At 35.9% G+C, this 22855-nt stretch overlaps 1 protein-coding gene across 1 annotated transcript in view; it reads right to left on the minus strand.

Annotated features, from left to right (window-relative positions):
* Nucleotides 1-1435: 1435 nt before the first annotated feature.
* NBN (nibrin) overlaps nucleotides 1436-22855 on the minus strand; it is a 31590-nt gene continuing 10170 nt past the window's right edge. The window contains exons 8-16 of the mRNA XM_026841491.1: nucleotides 21773-21873; nucleotides 19441-19582; nucleotides 18726-18989; nucleotides 17970-18441; nucleotides 15211-15282; nucleotides 13622-13777; nucleotides 12603-12716; nucleotides 11523-11572; nucleotides 1436-8239 (exon numbers count right to left, since the gene is read on the minus strand). Of these exons, the coding sequence (XP_026697292.1) occupies nucleotides 8209-8239; nucleotides 11523-11572; nucleotides 12603-12716; nucleotides 13622-13777; nucleotides 15211-15282; nucleotides 17970-18441; nucleotides 18726-18989; nucleotides 19441-19582; nucleotides 21773-21873 (1402 nt within the window). The 3' untranslated portion in view covers nucleotides 1436-8208. The remainder of the gene's footprint in view (nucleotides 8240-11522; nucleotides 11573-12602; nucleotides 12717-13621; nucleotides 13778-15210; nucleotides 15283-17969; nucleotides 18442-18725; nucleotides 18990-19440; nucleotides 19583-21772; nucleotides 21874-22855) is intronic.

The raw sequence follows: 22855 nt of genomic DNA on the forward strand, positions 1-22855 counted from the left end.
AAGAAAAAGAAAAAGAAGAAAAATAAAAAAAAAAAAAAAAAAAAGAAAAATAATTACCTGTATGTTATAATAGTTCCCAGAAGGGCGACTGTTTACTTCTTTGAGCTCTTCTTTCAGTGAGAAGGATAAGCTCTTAAACATCACGGATTTATAAAGGATGTTTAGTACTTAAGCTTAATACAGACAGGAATAATATAATTTTTAGCTAAAGGAATTTAATTTGGATTTACAGAATTTGTAAAAGAATGTTAACCCATACTGTGTGTTTTCTAAGAGGCTAGTGGGAAAATGTCTTACATTTGGGTTTGGTTCTTAATGCTGAATGTGTCTCCTAGCTAAATTATCACTAAGATTATTTTAAGTAGCATCCAACTGTTGAACTGGGACTAAGATTTGTCATAGTAGATTTCTGTGACAGTCTGCCTCATATGTGATTGTTTAACAATAGGTGCTTGTTAATGAAGACACCTGATGGGGCGGTAGGAGATGGCAGAGACTTTCATTTGGTTTCCAGTAGATGATTGACTTCTGCTTAAAACATTTTCCACAAAAGAGTAAGGCTGTTTTACCCTGTTGACAAAATGCAGAAATTCTGTCTGCAAGTAATCCAGAGAGTGGTGACAGTAACATCAGATTTTTTTTTTCCTGAGGAAAATGGGCTAGCAGCCTGAGCTTGTTAGTGAATGCATGGAAAGAGTATAGCTCCCAGAAATTGCCTATACATGGAGTAAGGGACACCAAAGTGCATCTCACAGCTGTAGGGAACTTCAGGAATTGTTGAGCTATACTGTATTTTCCTTCTAGCCTAGTGAGTGTAGGCACCTTTTTTTTTTAATCATTAATTTCACAGTGATGGTTGCATAATGTAAAATACTAATTTTATAGAAGGAGGTGGCTGTAGGTTCTTTCACAGCTCAAGAACTGAAAGAAGGCTGGAGCCAGAAATGCAGAGTACTTCTTCAAAGCTGGAAGAAATTAAAAATTGAGACCCAAACTTTGAGGCAGGCCTGAGTTACATGTCCAGCTGAAAGGAAGAAAACGCTGTTTTTAGGCCAACTGCTCTTGAGAGAGAAAGAAAAGGTGTAAAATTTGCAAACTTCTAGCGAGTCCTCACTGCTAACAATGACCAGTGAGGAACAATGGGAGGAATACAGCAAAGAATCTGAGCAGTATGAACTGCAGACCCATAGGTGCTGAAGTGAGTCCATGCAGTATTGACAGCCTGGTGGTCTCCCATCCTCTTCTGTCAAGTTCTGTGTACTGTAACTTTAGACCTCTCTCCTGGAGCTATTAGTCCAACATGTTGCCATATATTTTTAACTGGCTGTTAACTGAAGTTACACCAAAGTGCAACACATATGCATGAACTAGAAGCAACTGTATTTGCTCAGAAGCTGTAGGACTGGGTCAGTAGGGTGGTGTGATTGATTTTTTTGATTGTATTATTATCCGTATAGTAATGATTTCATTTTGAAGAAGTTATGGAACAAAAAATGCTAAAAGCTTTATACTACTACATTTTAATGGACATATTTTAGAACCTTACAGTATCAATGTTCTGTCATCATTTTGGATTATTTTTTGAGGTGACAACAAGATGGGAGCACAGTACCTCATCTGATGTGAGAGCTTCTTGGACATTTACTTCCCCCTTTTCCCCTTGCCCAACATGAAAAAAAAGTCATGCTTTGTTTGACATAACCATAATACCTAATTCTATTTAGCAGAAACAATAGAAACTGAAAAATGTTCTTCGACAGAGAAAGGAAGGCTTTGGTGACATTAGGGGTACAAATTTGTAGCAAGGATATTGAATTATAAACAGCTCATTTTCTGAAAAAGACCATATTTGAGGGAATATGGTACACTGATGGTGTTTCAGTTTAGCTAATTTTTGAAGCTTGAATTATATAAGGAATTGTGAAGTCAGTGATGAATTTGGTGTAAAGAACAAGGATTATGGGGGGAAAAAAGCATTTATAGTATAAATATAGTGGAGCTAAGCACTGTTCTAAAGATAGTTTTGTCTTTGCAGACACTAGAATGCTTCAACTCAAGCAAACCCTGAACCTTAATTCACATGACACCTGTCTGCATGCTAGCTGATTTTCTTCTATAACAATGATCATTTTGTACTTACAGGGCATATTAAGCCAACTCTTAAAACCTAGTGGTCATTGGTAGTCATTAAAACTAGGAAGAAAAATACACTTCATATTCTTAGCTCTCCTATCCTTTTGAAACTACTCATTCTGGAGACTGAGTTAATCTAATTTGCACTTTCCTCCTCCATCTCTTTATTCTGAGATCACTGGCAATATGTAAGTATCAGCCTACGCTGCCTACAGTGGATGCTCAAGAAACTAAAATTCAGCTTTGTGTTCCTGGACACCCTCTGTAGACTTACATGCCAGCATAAAGAAAATGAATGACTAGGTTTGTTATGTATTTACAAAATATTATGGAATTCTGGCATTTCTAGGTTCTTTTTTAACTAGGTGTATAACGAAAGAATAGTTGTCCACAAATACAAAGCTAGAGACAAGGTGATCAGAGACTTGACACAATTCCAGGGGATACTCTGAAGAGAAGGGTAATGGTTAATTTTTCAGCAGTTTGAATTCTAGGACCAGTGTCTATGTGATCACTGAGTTACTGCTGTTCCTGCAGTAGAACTGATCCTGCTACCTTACATCTACCTGGCACAATTTGGAAAGTCAGTACTCTGATCTTGCCTGTTTCTTTATTAGGTCTAGTATGCTGGTTGTGGAATTGCAGTTCTAATTGAGATGAAGGCTTATATTCATCTACCTATATGTGTGTTCACACACGTGATATACCCAGAGTTGGAGATGCTATGTAAATGTCATTTCCATGTGTCACACCTCAGTTTTCTGTTTTTGCTGGAGTATGCTTGGGTCATATCCTTTTTTTTTTTTTTTAAGATTGGCAATGTAAAAGTGTACAGAATGTCTGCTGTCAGCTGGAATATATTCTCAGCTGCAAACAACTTGTGAGCAAAACCTGTTTTGATTAGATGATAAACCTACCTGAGGTGTGCATGCTAAGCTTATTTTATCTTCATGTGTGAAAACTGATGATGGACTGAAAGCTAAATGGGTAGTACTATAACAGTTTCACCTAGAAGCCAATTATTTTAGTTTCGAGAAGTGGTGAAATCTTAAAGGCAAAAACCGTGAGGAAGAGGCATTGAGAGAGCTGTAGTGTTCAGCAAGAGAAGGTTGGATGGATCTGATGCTGTAGCCAATGCTTGAGAGAGATTCTGATAGTCAAAGTTGGTGCAGAGTGCTAAAGCAAGTGGCAGGGAAAGCTGCTAGTTAGGGAAATCTGTCTAACATTTCTATATCTCACTGGAATGCGGTGATGGTGGTTCTCATAACATTGCAAGAGGAAGAGTGAGGAATAAGACAGTTCAGGTTTTGCTGTGTTTGGCCCAAGTTCTAAGGAGATACCAGAGCACAATCAAAACTTGTGAATCAAACACAAGATGTGGTCAAATGAGACTCTAAAGAGAGATTCAGGAAAGGGAAACAGCAAGAAAAGAGCTAGTTTTATTGGGGGGGAAGGGAGAAGACAGGGTAAGAGTAAGGACTGAGGAGTCACCTGTACAAAATGGACTGGTAATAGGAGAGCTGAGAGGGGTTTGGAATAGGTCTACAGCAGAGACTTCAGCTACTGTGTCAGTTCTGAACTGATGTTTGATGGTAAACATGTGGAATGGAGCCTCTTGGACACATCAGGAATGGAGGTAATGATGGGGGCTTAGCACTCTGGAGGGAGTCAGTGGGGCAGTCAGTGGATGGATGAAACTGAAGCTGACTATAAACACACTTTCAGCATATGGAACAGGTGCAGTGACAGTGAAAGCCAGCACTTCTGCACCAGCCCCCCATTCTCTGAGATGAGGAGTAAGGGTAGGAGAAAAAAGGGCGGACTCCGATGTGAATGGACAGAAGTAGAAAGCAAAAGAGTATCTCAGTAGTCTTGCCAATGGCAGCAGTGGCTTCCCTAACTGATGTAGGAAAGACAGGAAGTCAGCTGAAACTGGTGTGAGTTAAACCGAAAATTTTGTTTCTGCAGGGGTACAGCACCCATCTTGTATTTTAGTGGTGCATGGAGTAATTCAATCTGCTTTAAACTGTGTTCAGTTAAGCTGCTGAATGCAAGACTGTATTTTAAAAGCCTTGCTAATAAAAAGTTTATTTAGTTTATGTATTGTGTGCATCTCCTTCCTGTGAGCAGTGTGAACAAATATAATACATGCTATATAAAAAAGCAATCCCAACAAACCCTCAAACTGTTATACAGAAACATGCAAGAAACAAGATCTGAAGATAAGTTTCTGCTTAGATGTATCTTTAGGTGAAGAGCATCATTTTGTCAAAAAGATTGTGGTTTGATGTAGATGAGAGAAGCCTTAGATGTCACGTCTGAGTTACTGAACTTGTTTCAACCTTCTGAAGAAAATCAACACCACACATGTTCTGTCAGAAAACCAGTGAACTGAATGTTGAAACCACAGGACATGAGCCCCACAGAATGAAAATGGAGCATGCAGTAGAAGTTCTGAACTGCAGATTGCAAAGTAAATTGCCCTTGTTTGTATTCACAGCTTTTGCTTTACCTGTAAAACTGTCTTTACCTTAACCCAGGAGTTTTCTCACTTTTACCCTTTTGCTGCTTCTCCCCCATGCTGCTGGGGCAGGAGCGGGGCAAGCAAGCAGCTGCATGGGGCTTAGCTGCCTACTGGGGTTAGCCCATAACAGTGTGTTTTATAAAATAAAGGAAACACCACCTCAAGTTAATGTAATAGTTCCAGGAGTAAGGCAAACACTGATTTGATTTATTGCATGTTCAGGCTCCCAAGACTTGGATCATGTATTATGTTCTTTATCATCTGCCTCAAACTTCTGTAACAGAAGGCCCAAACCAGTAAGCCAACAAGCATATTTCTTCTACTGTCTGGAGCTGAAAATCATGACAAAATTATGCTAAAATGAAAAGAAGGCTTCAGTATTATGAACAGGATTTGTTACGTCAATTTGGAATCACAATTCAAATCATAGCTAAGAGGTAGAGGTTTAGCTGTCTAAGCTTTTTAAATGCAAGCATAAATTCATGTTGAAATAACAAAAAGATTGGCTTCACTAGTCTACAGGCTTCTCATCAGACAGCAGATGCAACTGAGTCAGAAGCCAAACTATTGCATGTTACACACTCAAGTTTGACCTGAAACAGGAACGCACACTGGGTTTATCTTCAGCCAAGTGCTGATCCTTTTTTTCTTGGCACTACTGTGAAAAACCCCACACTGCCCTCCCCTCTTGAGAACACACATTTGCCTGTTGAAAAGTGCAGAGAAATCTGAAGATGATGTTGAAAATTGATACAGAGAAGACATCTTAAGATCTATAAAGAAAGCTCCAAGCGTTCTGGGGTGTTCCCCAGTCACATGGTGGGCAAGTCCAGCAGTCCTAGGACACTAAATGACTGGAAGTGTATCAAAGCTGCTAAATTCAAATGTCTGTGGAACCGGATTTGAAGAGCCTTAAGTTATAACATGAATAGAATAGTAGTCTCAGCTGTGCCACCAATGTTGCTTGAACCTAGCAGACTGAAGTTTGAACAGCAAAGGACATAACATTTACTTTCTCACAGAAGTCCCCTGTACATTGTGTCTTGTTAGAACATCTAAGAGGAAAGGACAAGCTCTGTTTTTACAACCATAAACAATTTCTGAAGGATCTTCTCCATGGATATTCTGCTGTCTAAGCTATTTTCTTGAATTTAGTAACAAAAAGGTCATCAGCAGCAGTCTACAAGACCTGCCCCATTGGACCAGTGGGTCTTTTAACAGGAAAACTTGAAGATTCTCATTGTGACAGCAAAAAAACTCACCTGAGGGTGCAACAAACAGCAGTCAGTACATCTCCTCCAGCAAGTATTTCAACTGCTTAAGAAGCATTTTTAAAGGTATTTGGTGGACAAGATTTGATGTGCCCTGATGCCAGTTACAATACCAAAACATTCACATCTTTGCTGAACTCAGAGGTTCTGGTTTTGCACTCTGTGCATCACTCTGGACATCCCTGACCAAGTGACCAAGAAGACCGAGATGATGTCAAGACAGACCTGAGGAAAAACTGGTTTTTGAAGACTAAATATTTTGAGACTCTGCAACCACCTGGACTTCAGCATATCTGTTATCTTGATACATACAGATCTGACTATGCTGTTCTGCAAATGTGGTATGTGACAGAGTGGCTTGAAACATGCTCAGCTCATCTTGCTTGCACATTATGTAGTTTAAGTTGAGTACTTAAAAGTCAATTACATCAACCAGATTACTTCTTCATGTGAGGAAGGAGATTCTACCATTCTGCCTCTTGAAACAGGATGCAGTGGAGCTACTGTCCATCTTCATCATGTCTTGGCTTCATACAGGTGAGCAGAAAGTCTGGAAGGCTTTTCTCATTAGATTTCCAGGGGAATCCCTCAAATTCCAAATTTTTGGATCATTAAGAAGAGCTCTCCTAACAAAAGAATGGGTAACTGTTTCATAGCTTTCACTGCTGATATAGTTGGAATTATTTTGAAGGGCAGATTTTTACACAGTGATTGCAACAAGTAAAAACATGAGAGGAAGAACTGGGTCAAATTATCTAAAATCCCAAACTGGAGTGCAATAGTTCTTTTAAGAATTTCTCTGTCTTGGAAGTAGCTTTTAACAAATGGACATTCAAATTGAGTTAACGCTGCAAATGAAAATATGTTTAAGAGAGAAAAAAAGCTTTTTTTTTCAGCTCCAAAATATTCTGGAACAGTAGTATTTGTTCTACATAATGGACCAGAGATAAGACTATCATGATCAGGTATCAGCTGCATTTAAGTCCTCCTCAACAGATTCCCAATTCTTAAGACAATACCCATGAAATGTGCTGAAGCAGCTCCCTTAACAGAGAAGCTCATTGAATTCTCTTGGCCTGAATCTTCCAACTGGATAAAAGATGTTATTTCCAATAGCAAGGGGATTCATTTGGCTTCTTTGCCACTAGATCTAGAGCTTTAAAATTTTTACTTGTTCATTTTCCAGGGAAATTCCCTCCACCTCCCAACCAGTTTGTTTTGGCTGTAGGGTTTTATGATTTATTCTTATTTTGGGGATGGGGTTGACCCATATTTGACTCCCAGAAATCATCAGATTTGGTCTTGTCCCCCTCTAACTTGAGTCTCATTACAAATAAAACCAATTACACAACATTGTTATATCAGAATTTACACTCTGAGGAATGTACAAGGTTATTTCTCACTACACGAAAGTACAGACTCTCATCTGATAGTTCTCATATGAAGCTTTTGGGCTTTTCATATACATCTTTTGTTCTTAAACAGCCAAATGCATCTCTCCTGTTTGCAAAGGAAAGGAAATATTCAGAGAAAGAAACTGCACTCGCCTCTTTCTCCCTTCCACAGAAACCAAAATTAAAATGCTTGTTGCTGCTGCAAAATTTTTTTGTTTGTAAGAGTGTTTCTAGTCTAACTGTAGGCTGTTCAAACAAATATTGGAGATTTGAAGATATAATAGGGCAAAAATCACTGAATTTTAGAATTTAAACATTTGATTCAAATCTGCCATCACACAAAATTAGTGACTGATTAAAAATAATGTCATCAACTTCAAAAATAGGAAGGAACTTGACCTTATCAATATTAAATACTTCTTGTTTACTCAGATACAAATTTAAAGTTTGGTCTCACTTATTTATGAAGTCTTCAAAAACCTTCGCCTAGAGACAAAATTGTCAATATACAAAAATCTAATTAACAAAGCCTTTCTGAAAAGAAAAAAGCCTGCTGCTAACTTCCTTTCTTTCCCAAAAATAATACTGATGAGCAAGTATTAGAAATAAACAGCCTAAAATTAAATCCTAAGTATCTACAGTATTTTAATGAGCATTAATCTGAAGCAAATAATGTTAAGGTCTCGAAAATGTGCAATCTGCAAGTATCAAGCAGTGACAGAAACTTTTCTTTTTCTTTAATAAAGACAAGACTTAAAAACAAGTCTTACAATAATTGACAGCTCAAATGGTCATATGCAGATATATATTACACACTGTAACCAGGAATCCTAAGGAACAGAAAGCAGATTTTTGTTAGAGAATCACTGTAAATCCAGGTTACAATTTATCTTCTCCTTTTCACATTAGGATCATATCTGCAACAAAAAAGAAAATTTGTTACAAGTAAAACTTAATGATATTCAAAGTTAGCAATGTGATGTAAATATCTATATTACATATTCATAACAAGGGACTGTTCAGTGTTCAGTCTTTTCCCTGACTGCACTTCTATAATTAACTACAGTTGCTACAGTTTGACTGAAGGATGCATAAGCCCGAACCTGCTTATGAACTAGAGATCACCTATACTAAAATTTTCACTGACCTCTCAGCTACTTAAAGTCTTTAAATTTGATGCATGAACAAATTTCTCCAAGCCTTTAATGTCCCAACATTAAGTTCCTTACTAAAAATAAAAAACAAACAAAACGAAAAAAAAGGGGAGGGAGGAGGAAGGGGTACTGTATATTCACAGCAATGTACAGATTCGGCCATGACTCATTCACACAAAACCCTCCTGCTGCTTTCTTCTCCCACATAAAGTAGTTCCTTGCCTTACCTTCCCTTTTACACAGCTTCTGACTGACTTTTAGTAATTTAAATCTATTTTTTGAATATACTAATTTACTACATAAACTGATCAGGTACTAAATACCTCATTTACTGCAATGTGCTCTGCTTGACACTGTGATCCCTTGGCCTTCTCTTTCTCTCCATTTGTGCTTCATCTCCCAAAATCCTGTGTCACTTCTTTGAAATTCCGATGTGTTTTGTATTCATGCATGAATAACTTACGGAAACAACTGAATGATCACGCAGTTTTACTTCCACTAATTCTGCTCTCATTCATCAAGACTTTTTTTGCTTAGACAGGAAAATGTGACAACTTGTGAGCCAAATTACATCACCACATAACTAGAAAGGTATTAGAAGTCACTGCTGCTGCTATACAACTCAGATTTCTGGCAAAAATGAAACGTGTACCCTTTGAAAGGAATGCTCTACTATTAACTGTTAATCAACAGAGCAAACTGTTAATGCAGCAAAATTTTCTGAATGGCTCCTACACATGTTCATATTGGTATGCAGTATCATGCTTCTTTGATAGCGATTTGGGCAAAAACATCCTTCTTCACCATACACATTTTTCTACCTAAATACACATTTATTTAGTCAAATGCATGGCAGGTGAGAAGTCAAACTGTGGTTGCTTGTTTCTTCAAATAAAAACTAAGAAAATAATTAAATCTTTGCTAAACAAAATGGGACCCTTGTATTAAATCTCAAGGCGTTTCTTTTAATTTATTGCTATACTGTTGTAACACTTTAGTTCTGACATTTAAGTATGTCCTGGACACCAAATTGCGTTTTGGGGAGTGTGGGGAGGGTGTGTGGTATGATAACATAAGCACATAGGAGAAGGGGATGATACATGATGGAAAACTGCTATCAGAACACCAACACCTTCAACCCTGTCTGTGACTGTATATGGAGATGCTGACACTGACAGTCACGAACATCTTTTTCTGTAATCTCCTCCACCTCACCTCCAGCCATTTTCCATGTTAAATGAAGCAGGAATGATGTTTTCCAGACAGAAGGAAATCAAACATTATCAGAGGAAGGAAATTGTACAGTGCTTGTGGCCTGAAATGGAAGGAGGACTGCAGAGATTCCACTAGTGTGAGTGAATGCACAAATAAACAAAAGACCTTGCTGGGAACAAGGAGTGAAGGATACAAAGGGCTATTACTGAACGTAATCCATTTATCTGTAGTCTTAACAAATAGTATGATATGCCTTCCCTTCCTCCTCTACCTCAGTATGTACTCAGCAGCAGTTGAGGGCACAGCTTTTCTTTCTAGCCCAACTTTACCTTGGAGTACTTCATGACTCTTTCTAATGGCATCTTCAAATGTAATTTTCATGGGAAATTGCAGCTGTTAACATTATGCCAAGTAGTTTTACTCAGGATAAGGACAAAATTAGATGTTACAAACTGCTGAACACTAAATTGTGCGTGTTAATATTTTTGACTGTGGAAACTTCTAAGTACAACTACCCTAAATAAATTGGAGTTGAGGTAAAAACTTTTCTAAGCACAAATGCATGCAAATTATCCAAGTTTCTACTGCTGTGTCTTGAAAGGCTAAAATTAATCAAAGATCTTTTGAACCAGTTAATATTCCAGCACAGCCATCAAGCTGCACCATGTTTTTCTAAATGTCTTTGTAACTGACATATTTAAAGGCTGCATTGCAGATATAAAAACTAGATGAAGTGGCAAACTTGGCTTAGAACTTTTTTTATTTAGAAAGTGGTTATAAATCATTAAATTAGGATCACAGATGAAAGTAACTGGACAGGAAATCCACTGAATAGGATAATTCTCTCTTTCAAAAGAGAGATTAGAGAAAGCAGGAGACAATTGAAGTGAGGGGTTATTGAAAGAAAACTGCTGAAACATGCTGTTTTAGAAGCAAATGTAATGACTTATGGCAAAAAGACAAGGTGAACCTGGACCTACCATACAAATCTCCCAAACTCCTGTGACATAAGCACTGATTAAGACAGTATTAATAACTCTAGTACACTGTCAAGAGCGTAGAATGATGGGTTAAAAATGTCTCTTCTCCTCAGTCTGAAAACTATAAAGATGGTAAGGCATTGAGGGAGTTTAACAAATGAAAAAAAGGTAGGGGCTATTCATTGTGAATGGGTTTGAAAGCTGAAGTCTCAAAGATAAGGGACACAGAGGGGAGATACTGAAGGATTTACTTAGGAGGTTTTTAAAAAAATTTTTGTTTTAAATTCTGAGAATCCTGACTTCAAAGATTTAAAAAAAAAAAAAAAAAAGAAAAAGAAAAAGAAAGCAGTCCTGCCAATTATTTTTTCACAGAAATACAATTCTGCTGCTTTAGCTCCCTCAAGTGAGTCAGCACAGGGACAGACAAGTGCCACGGCCAGAATGAAAAAGTGGCAGAGTCCATCACTTCTTTGCAGTTCAGATGACTTGATTATAAGATCAAAACACTTAATAGGCTCTAGCAAACACTAATAGTGGAAAGCCTGACTCCAGAATCAATTTTGAGCCTTTATGAACAAACAAGCTTGTGCATATGAGCGAGGAAATAGCAACTTTTTTTGTTTGAGCCTGTTCCTATTAAAAAAATTTCAGCAAGACTGAATGAAATTGCAAGTTTAAGGCATAAAAAAATTGATAGAAGTTGTTGAGTCATTTTGGGTATATTCTATACACAGGAATATATGGAATTTTGAAAATAGTAGTCAAAGTAGTCCTTTACAATCTGGAATTTGTCCACAAAAAGATATGAAGGAGAAATACACATTTTCCAAGTTCAAATATAAAACTCTTACCTAAAGAGATCATCAGCAAGTGATTCCTCTCTTGCATATCGGTTCTGTTCCTGAGGAAATAAGTTTATTCAATATTTGATGTTAAGGATAAAGCTAATGAACAACACAGAAAAACAATATATTCCTGCACTAACACAGTTTTTCCTGAAGAAGTAAGTTTTCTCTAGTACACCATTCAGTGCATATTCACATTAGATAATATATTTCATTACTCAAGCTTGGCTACTGCTACCAACTAATGGAATGGAGTAATTTGTGCAAGATACAAATTTTGGTCAGAAATGTGTTTTTTGGTTTTTAAGCATCATTATAGAAATAGGGAAATTTTCATCTGATTATTGGTGCATAAAGGGAATTTTAATTGGTATTATCTATACCCAGGGATTAAAAAAAAGGAGATAATCAACAAGTGTTGATGTAACAGGATCTTGATCAGGCTGTGGAAACAGTATGACTCATCAGCAAGTATTTTTACAGAAACTTGGAATATAAAAGTGCTAGAGAACTGCTATAATAAAATACTATTTTTTTTTTAGAACTTTTACATACAAAGGTGAAGATTTTTACAATATAAAAAATATTAAATTTATTCTTACTATATCTTTTCAATATACTCCAAGAGAATTTTACTCAGGTATTTTCTATTCTGTTTAAGAACAGAGTATCAATTGTACTGTATAACACATTGAACACAGCTAACCATATGGAAGGAAGTTCTTCCTAGGTCCCTATCACATTTTTATAAGTTGCAAATTTCCATGATGTATATTTTATTTAAAAAAAAACCCAAAAACTACTCTCTTTTAGAATACTGATTTTGCTTTGAATCGGTATTTCTGATTATATGAAGGTTGCATGTAAAATGAATATAAGTAATCAGTAAAAACATAAGCCATAACACTGACCTCTGACTTTCATTAACTTTTCTAATGTGTGTGTTCCTATAAGCATGTGTGGACAGCTAATTGGTTTAAGTTTTATTTCAAAAATAAAATTCTGAATTCTTTCAGCAGTGACTGCAGGTTGCTATGAACACTTATGTAAGTTTTGTTTCATCATCTTTAAGAAATAATTCCTTACCTCCATTTCTTGCTTTAACCAGTCTTCTAGCTCTGAATTCTTTTTCGCATGGTGAGCAATCAAATCTGATCCTCCAATAATGTATGGAAGTTGTCCTGCCCCTGGATAAGCTACCTGTTGGACAATAAATTCTTACAATTACAATACAAGGCAAGCACACAACAAGTAAAAGGTCTGTTGCAACAAATTCAGAAAGTGTATTCAGGTAGCACAGGAGTCAGTTGGTCAGCCAGTCTTCCTTTGAATAACATTTATCAGAAACATTTAGAAGAGCATGAAGTGAAAGAAAACCATTTACAGAAATCTATTAACTCCCTCCTTTTACCAAAAGAAACAAAAAAAAATAGCTGACAAGTTACATGTTACATAAGTCTGATAGTACATTAAATGGAGTTTCAAAACATTATAAACTGATTTTTACTGACAGATTCTATTTAATTATCAGAATGTATAAGCATTCTGTAAAAGATTTACAAAATGGTGGAAAAGAAATTTAAAATATTATCTAGAAGTGAGAGCATAATCCCAGAAAGTTGGAAGTTGCATTATGTGACTCACACTCTCTACATAGTATTTTATTTAAATGCATTTCTAGCAGTCTTATATTGTATATGATTTTTTAATTTTATTTTTAGTATGAGCTGAAGTGGTATTCTTACTACTGAACACTAAGAATCTTCTTGAAATTATCTTCGGGACCCAAACAAGACAAATTGTACACTTTTGGAGGCACCAGAAGTTATGGTAGGCATCACTTAATGACTTATTCCAAGTAACAGTTTGGAATAGAGAGTACAAGTATCTAAATAATCAAGCATGAGGTAAGACTTTGTCAGCCTGGTACTTCTTCAGTCAATTGGCAAAAATATCTGTCAATAGTATAATACGGTATTTGTTTCCTTCTGTAGTTACTATCAATTAAAAAAAATCTTTCATAACATATTTCTACAATCTTAAGACAATACTTTCTAATGTTTTTAAATAGTGCCATCTTGTGACCATTTCAACCACACACTAACCTTTTTGAACATTTTGAAATTTTTCTTTCCCCCGTAGCTGGTATTTCCAGTAAGCTGACTGTTCTGCCTTGGATGGCTGACAACCAATGATCTAAACTCAGTCAACAGAAGTCTGCTAGGAAGATTGCTGGAGTCATCTTGCAGTTTGTTGTGGTTCTTATGTGGGAAGAAAAAGGAAGGAGCAATTCAAGTGTATAAACAGACATAGAGCATATCAAAAAGTTTAAACTTTAGAGAAGCAAATTATCATGAGCACAGCTGAAGCAAAAGTTAGGATTACAAAGGGTGAGGGGAAGCAGCACCAGTGCTAGAAGCCAAGAAGATGGATTACTTCTCAGTGTCCTTATATACTAGCTATAGAGCTGGGAGCTCAGTAAATTTTTTTGTCTTATATTTGTATCTGTTGAAAAAACGAATCATTAAAAACTGCAGTAATATTAATGAAGTCAGTGTACCTCGTTTCACTAGGATATTACTTCAAGATAAAACTTCAAGTAAGATTTTTTTTTTTAAATTTAGCTAATAATCAAGAATTACTTCTCTTCACCTTTCCACCTTGCCTCTTCACCTGGACTAATTTAATCAAGTATTCTCAGTCTACTAGAACTCCAGCTAATTCCATGGAATACAAAGTTGAACATCTTCAGCAAAATTCTATCCTCCACATTTATCATTCAGGCCAACTTTAGGGCTGTAAGCTGGATGTGACCAATGAAGCAGCTTCTTGTACATGAGAATGATCATGTGCCAGCAAGTTTGCACGTACACCATTTCTGCCTGGGGCTAGATCTATGTGGATTAAAAAAAGATGTCTGGGTGCAGGACAAATTCACAAGTAATGTTAAACTATCTTCATGGACAGCTCCAGCCCAGATGCAGTACAGTTATTTTATAGCAAAGTCTGCTAACCTGAGCTGATCCTGCACTTTGGTACACTTGCACAGCATTCCCTCTTCTTGGACTGTTTTCTATACATATGTGAGAAGGTTTTATTCTTGCCCCTTGTTAACTGGCTACTCTATCTCTTCAGAATCATTCCACTTCTGTTTCATTTAGCCTAGTCTGCTTTTTCTCTGATCACTGCCATTCCCAGCAATTCTCCCCTCCTTCCATCACTCATCTCACTCATAAAAAAGTTAGCATTCTGTTTACAATCAGTGTATGTTACATCTATTTTCTCAATAGTCCATCTCTTCTATCCTAGTTGTGATCTCCTTAGAGCAGACAAGGCGATTACATTCTTGTCTGGTCTTTAAGCAATAACCTAACAAAAACACCAGTACAAGCATCAAACACACTGAAGTGTTAATACAATTACATCAGGTTTCTGTAGTTTCGGTCATCTTCAGTATCCATCCAAATGCCACTACAGTAGCATGCAGATGAACTACAGTTTGCTCTGTCTTTTCGCAGTCAATAAGTTGGATTGTACTATTCAAATTTACACGATTATTTTAAGGAGGACAATCTTCAGAACCTCCTTTACTCTGAATAGGATCCATATATACCACATTCTTAAAAGCAAAATTTTGATGCTTTTTCCTAATGCTTCTCATGCTGTTCAAGCTTACAATTAACAGGTTACTTACAGAGACTGGCAACTCTTGCTTGATGTCACTTTTCATTTCTGAAGTTAGAACTGATCCAAGTTCCTTTTCTTTCTATTTGATTAAAAATTATTTAAATTAAAAATGTAACACTGAAATTAACTGCAAATTTCATTACATAAGGTTGCGTTTTGTTTTGGTTTGTTTTTTTACAGTGGAATAAGCATTTTCAAATCAATATAAACAGATAGGAAAAGAAGCTGCACTGTACTTTCACATTTTTGTGATTTTTATGTACACTGTAACAAACATTGTTTTTTTTCCTATTAAAAAATCACTATTAGTTTCTCACTTTTTTTCTTATACCAGTAGCAAGTTTTGTCCATGTGTATAATCTTCAAAGTCCTGCCAGGCTCTGGAAAATACCATAAACCCTTTTGATATAAAAGGCAGCATTTTCAATTTCATATGTTAAGTGTACATGTGTGCAGAAAGGACATTTCATTACTAGGATTGGGAAGTATTCTGCAGGTTGCTTTCCTCTGATAGTTTAAAACGAGATTTCATAGAATCACAGGATAGCAGGTTAGAAGGGACCTCAGGGATCATCTGGACAAACATTCCTTAGCAAAAGCACAGTCTAGACAAGATGGCCCAGCACCCTGTCCAGCTGAATCTTAAAAGTGTCCAGTGTTGGGGAACCCACCACTTCCCTGGGGAGATTATTCCAGTGGCTGATTGTTCTCATTGTGAAAAACTTCCCTGGTGTCCAACCAGAATCTCCCCAGGAAAAACTCGTACCCATTATCCCTCTTCTTTTTCATGTGATTCCCTGTAAAAAGGGAGTCTCCACCTTCTTTGCAGCCACTCTTTAAACACTGGAACAGGGTGATAAGGTCTCCCCTAAGCCTTCTTTTCTCAAGGCTGAACAAACCCAGTTCTCCCAGCCTTTCCCCATATGCCAGGCTTCCCAGTCCTTTGATTGACTTTGTGGCCCTCCTCTGGACCCTCTCCAGCCTGTCCACATCTTTTTTGCACAGTGGGGACCAAAACTGAACCCAGTATTCCAGGTGTGGCCTGACAAGCACTGAGTAGAGTGGGGTAACGACTTCTTTGTCTCTGCTGGTGATGCCCTTGTTGATGCAAACCAGCATCCCATTGGCCTACTCTGTGCTGCTGCAGCACACTGCCTTTCATAAGTTATTTTCAGTGGTTGAAAAAAAAAAAATAAAAATCATCAGATCAACTTCATGCACCTTGTAGATTTTGAGTCAATTACATTCTCTGTCTTGCCAGATACACAAGGTGAATCTATACTTGAAGAAAACAGGTAACATAAATATGCCTGTGGAGCTTTATCATGAAATCTATTTTCTATTCCACTAGAAATATGATTTAGATTAATAAAATAGGTCATTATTAATTATGCTATTAGAAGACTTTTAGTCAGCAAAATCTTTAAGTGCACACCTGATAAAATAAGTTATACGTACAAATTTGTTTTCCTTCATGATCCTGACAAGAAGTTAGACTAGAAAAATTTCTCGGGCCATAATAAAATTCAAAAGACTATTCCAAGCAGCCATTTTAGTCTCTCAGTACAGTCAGATCTGTCAGAAAGTACCTCCTCTCTTTATACTATAAAGAAACTAAGATTCAGTACAAAATTTGTCATACAATTTGCCTGTTAGTTACACCAAAAAACCAGCATTCTAATAAAGTTCAAAATTCACACTTTGCCAGAAGCAAGCTCCAGTAAAGTATCAAGAAAAGAATGTTAAGCTGGTCTGAGCTAAGAATGCACAGACAATTACAATTATCAACTGACCCAAGCTATCTTGTAAATTCCAGTTACTCAATCATACATTCAAACTTTACTATTATAGCATTTAAACACTACCTGCACTATATAAGGACTGGAGAGTAAGCATTAATATATATATATTTTAATAAACAAAAATTAAACCCGTTCTTTCTCTCTTATTCCCCTCTGCATTGTTGATAGTGGACTTCGATAGAGCTCTCAACATTGTTTTCCTCTACAAACCTGCTTTTTTCCAATGAAGTGGCTACTGTTTAGTCACAATACATCATTCTTTTCTCTTACAAAACTGCCTTACTCTCTAAACCAAATACAGAGAAATAATCAAGAAAACTAATCACAAGCTGTGTTTTGGTTTTGTTTGTTTTGGTTGGGTTTTTGCTGGTTTTTTTTGGTTGTTTTTTTTTTTTCTCTTTTCTTTTTAAGAGGATGTTAGTGATTTGAATTGCCTTATACAGGAATTCCAATAATCTTTCACATGACATCTACAGATTCTGACTTGAAAGATGTTGGACACTACTGTGGTATTCAACATAAGAGGGCAACTAAATGTTTCTTCAGAAAATTCATTATGCAAAAATAATATAATTATTTAGTATAAATATCAACATTATAATTAACACAACAACATAAAACATGAGTTTTTCTTGGACCAGGGATATATTCTGCTGTTCTACCTACAGTACTTCAAGCAAAAAGAGAGGAAAACTTTTAGAATACCAGCAGCTTTTAGTTCATAAAGAAACAATGTCCTGAAAAATTTAAAAAAAAAAACCCGTTTAGATAGGTGTAACTGCAATGTTCACACATAATAAATATATCATGTCAATTTTTAGATGAGACCGATTTGAGAGGTTTAAGCAAACAAATTTTACAAAGCCACCTGTGTATGCAGGTAGCCTCATCCTTAAAGGAGCTACCTGCATCCTTCTAGCACAGTTGTAAATGTCGTTAGGCACGTGAGAAGAATATAACTTACCAGTATTTTATTCTCCTCTCTCTGTTTTCCATCTACTTCTTGAATCCAGCGTTTGTTGGCTTCCAAACACCTTTTTTTTCGTGCATTTCCTTGAGCCTCCTGGTCATGATCTGCCATTTGATCTTCCCAGTCTAGGTGTCTGCTTCCAAACACAATTTCTAGTGCTTCTGTATCTTCAGATAAATCATCGAACTCCTTTCTCTTCTTTGGTGCATGCTTTTCACTAGAAGTGGTTTTAGTGTCTGTTTTATCACTTGCTAATTTGCCAATTTCCCTCATAAGCTTTATACCTGTGTCTTTTAATGCAACATTTGGGTTTGAGTCCCGGATGTTATTTTCCCTTTGATGCTGTTCTACTTCACTGTTCCATACTGATGAAGCTGGGGGTTCAGTGAACTTTGAAACAGGCGATGACCTTTTCTCCAGTTTTGATAGTTTGGGTACAGATGTTTCTTCTTCTTCAGTTCTCTCCCTTAGCCAGAAAGTAAATATGAAAGAAATAAATTACAAGAGCGTTTTTGAGTATGACTAGCTGCATCTGCAACATAACAGCTTCCTGGGGTTTAAGTGACTGCATTGTGAGATTTGAATGTAAGTAGCCTTGAGGAAAAGCCTGCCATTCTAGGAAGCTGATCTAAAAATTATCTTTTTAAGTATGTTTGAGTTAAATGTACATCCTTTGAGTTCAAATTATTTTCCAGAAACAGCACCCACATAACAATAAGGGAAGTAATGTCAACAAAAATTTCAACATACCTTTTTCTAGCTACCTGGAAGTAATTTGTAATTGAGTTAGACTGGTAACGTGAAGCACACTCACTAGGTTTACCAGCTTCTGAAATTTTAGATGGTGAGACAGGATGACTTTTTTGACTAAACGCAGATGTTCTATTCACTCTAGGTATCGATGTTCCTGCATTTACAGTGTCACTTGTGCTTGGGTTTTTCTTTATGGAGGTTGTATCCTGGAAAGCCATTTTCCCTTGTCTATCCATCTGGGGAGTATTCTCTATCTCCATACTACATTAAAGAGAAAAAATGTTAAATAGTCACATAAGAAGTTATCACAGACATACACTGTAGGATACCACTTTTTTAAAAAGTTGTATCTGTACTTTGAAAATACTTATAGGTATTACACACTTGTAGGTGTGCTAAAAACAAACTGTAAAATCCACTATGATAAAACTATTTTTATAGTGGTGAAATGGCTTGAAAATTTGTAACAGTTAAGGTGGTCAAATCAGATATGCAGTATCTATATTTGTATCTGAAAGAGTCATATAAGTTCTATGGGATGTTTTCTGTTATCTACCACTCAAAAGCAGAAATTATCACTGCAGGCAAGTGACAGCAATTTACTAAGTGTCATTTCTAACACAGTATATCTTTGTTCACAGCAATGATACAGTTCAAAAGATTGCTTTACTTGCAAGTATTATCTTAGAAACTATTTCCATGAATACTTTACCATGTCTGCTCTTCTATTTCTGTATCAGCTACATATACTGTGCTGTTGTCTGCGGCAGCTGGCATTATGGTTTCATCCACAGCCAAACTCTGAGAAATGGCTGGCCCTACAACAGCTGATGCAGGAGTACTTTTAGTTACAGCTGCAAGATCAACACAAGAGAAGAATTAAAAGGTCAATATCAAATCTGTGTTTCCTTGCATGTGTTATCACACATTGGTAGCTGATCAGATGAGATTTTTGTAAAAATGTATTAAACCACTTTTAATCAAAAAATTAAGCAGATTTATTAAGTAAAAAAACCTGAAAGAAACCATTCTAAAAGAACCATATTCTGGGATTCAGTTTTTGTTAAATATTCCACTAAATTAAGTCATGGAATTTTTCTCAAATAAAAATGAAGCATAATGGGAAATCACATATTAATATGGACATGATATAATAAATAAATCATGCAATATATATTTTATGCAAAACCGTCAAGAGCACAAAATTCCTTACATTTACTGCTTTATGATGATCTCTAACACGTTTATTAATTTGAGGATTATTTCTACTAATACAGAACCAATATTTGCTACCAAAAAACCTTAAAATAAATGTCTTCTATGGCAAATTTTTCATTAAGGATTGCCTTAAAACGTCATTTGCTGCTCTCTAGTTGCTCTCATTATTTCTCTGTAGGACAGAAAGAGGAGCATATACAACATCTTTTACACTGTCTGCCCTTTCAACTTGTCCTTGTCTTCATATACTTAAGTCTTCTCCAAGTCAAAGGATACTAACATTTACTATTTTAACATGTCTCATCATACTTCTAGATACATTTTTTTTAATTACTACTCATATCTCAGCCTTTTACATTCTGATTGAAACTGTATTGACAGTATTATCCTTTCACATAACCTATTCTTTATACATTTGATTTTTCCTACCACTGTAACCTACAGAGGAAAAACTTATAGACACACCTAGGTCTCCTCCTTGAGCAACTATATCTTATATATGTTTCTATTTGTTGTTCTGAGACAAGATCAGAGAAAGAAGTCTTCTTTACAATCCCTTTGATTTGCAACACATACATAGACGTTTTCTTATAACTCCCAAACCGTAGGTTTTGTTCTCTCATAGCAAATAAACTGCTAGCATAGCTACCTTTAAAAGCCTGATACACAGTCCATTTACACAATTCAATCAGAAAATTTTTATCCAATTGAATCATTCAGACTGGAAACGAGGATCAGCAGTTATGATTTATTCATATGTCTGCAGGGTCAGTACCTTTAAATTTAATCTGAGAATTTATTTTGTATTGTTTTCTACACTTGATAGACAACAGATCATATACAAGTTATTTATACATGAATACTAGTCCATCAAAACATTTTTCAGACCTCTGCCAGTACTGCACATATATCCTTCTCTCTTCAAAATGCATTTTTGAGTAAGTAATGTTCCTATATGTAAAGACAGATTTATGGGGGTTTTGTTTGATTTTTTTAAAAAAATGTAGGATTTTCTACCCAATACAACATTTTCTAGAACAGAATAGAACCTAAAATTTTACACGTAACTCTCACAATTTTACAGAAACAAAAATATATACTAACAATTCTGGAAGAGGCATGAAAAAAGAAATAGACAAACAAAAACTCTTTCTGTCTCTCTAAGATTTTTATTACTACTTTTATTAGCAAATTCAAGTTAAGTTCCATGTTGAGACTTGAGGTGTTCACCCTCAAACTGTTACTTCAGGAAATGTGGCCATCATGTCTCACTATTTTTACTTCTTATATCAAGATTATATTTGGTTTTGAACTGGGTGGAGGGGGTTGAATTTTCCTGAAGCAAATTCCTTTTTGTGCAAAAAAAGAAAGCCTTTACAAATTAATTTCTTTCTTATCCTCTCAATAACTAATATTTGTCTTTTACCTCCTTTTTACTCCATCTTTTCATAAAAGATAGAATAGCATGGAATTCAAACTACCACATACATATTAATTCCATGGCCACTAAAAATGTGAACTTCAGAAGACTTTTAAAATATATTTCCTCTAAAGATCAATGTACTATATGTCTGCTTTTTACACTAATTTTAGATTGGCTACTTCTTTATTTACATCTAAGAGTCTTATGATTTTCATTGCAGTTTATCATGACCATTAAAAAACAATTACCTCTTCAGACTTGTATACATTTTTCATACAGAACTATTCTATTTTAGTGATCTTGCAAAACAAAACAAAAGAAGATTAGTAGTTGATGCCCCTGTACAAAACGAAATACTGACTCTTTAATGCTGTTAACTTACTACTACCCTTCTTCCGATTACCTTTGTTACCAAGCTGCTTTTGAGGGTTGCAGTATTTTTCCGTAGACATGAAGATAACTGCCAATCCAATTTCTGCCTCAGGAATAGCCCTGAGATCCTTGCTATTAATATACAAATAAAATAAAAACAAACAAAAAAAAGTTCATCAATACAGATTAAAAGATGAATAGACAAATGGACACAGATACGACAAAGTACAAAACATTTCATTCCTTCCTTCAAAAAGCATCAGTCTACACTACAATTTTTCACAATACAGTAAATCAGCATCATTATACCTATGTCCTACATGTACAAACCCACTTTTCCTGCTGCTGTAGCCACTGTCTAGTCCCAGTAATCTGGACAACGCATCTCTCCCTCTCTGATTTCTGGGAATTTAACCAACTGTGCTCTATCTGATTCAAAAATGTGTGTGAATGGAAAGTGACTTGAAAGATTTAAGCACTTCTTGCAAGTCACTTAGACTCAGACTCATCCCTCCCCCTTCTTCTGTACTACAGCCATGAAAAGATCTTGAGTACAGTTTTCTCTATTTAGCAGGAAAATTCAGGGAAACTAGGGTTATGTATTAGGTTAATGATTGGGATTTTGTTTTCTTGCATTGTTTTAATAAAATGGCATAATGAAAATCCTAACATCTATAAAATATGCAGTCTGGTCTCTCAAACAAAACCTACCACTGAAACAAAAATTAATTTTCATTAAACAGAAGCTGCTCTTCAGAAACATTGTATGCAAATTAGACAGCAGTGAACCACATGACCTTAAGGCGCCATCTCATCTGTTTTTCATTAAATAAATATGTATATTTATTGAAAAATCATAAATTCTTTTTTCCGTTCTTAGAATATATTAAACAGCAGAGGAAAACACACGTCCTGTCTGTAACTTCAAAGCAGCTTCATTACAATGAATTTCTGTAGAATTGGATCCTCCAAAAAAGAAAACACAAACTAAAACCCCCCATCAAATCGTCACAGAACTGCAAAGTCCTTTCTTTCCTGCTTCAAGAAATGTGAGTTACTATGCTAAATACTTAAAGCAATGAAGAAAATACCCTCTTTATAAGCATCCTACTGC

The sequence above is a fragment of the Athene cunicularia genome (genome assembly GCF_003259725.1).
Source record: "Athene cunicularia isolate RWA chromosome 2 unlocalized genomic scaffold, athCun1 chr2_part1, whole genome shotgun sequence".
NCBI lineage: Eukaryota > Metazoa > Chordata > Aves > Strigiformes > Strigidae > Athene > Athene cunicularia.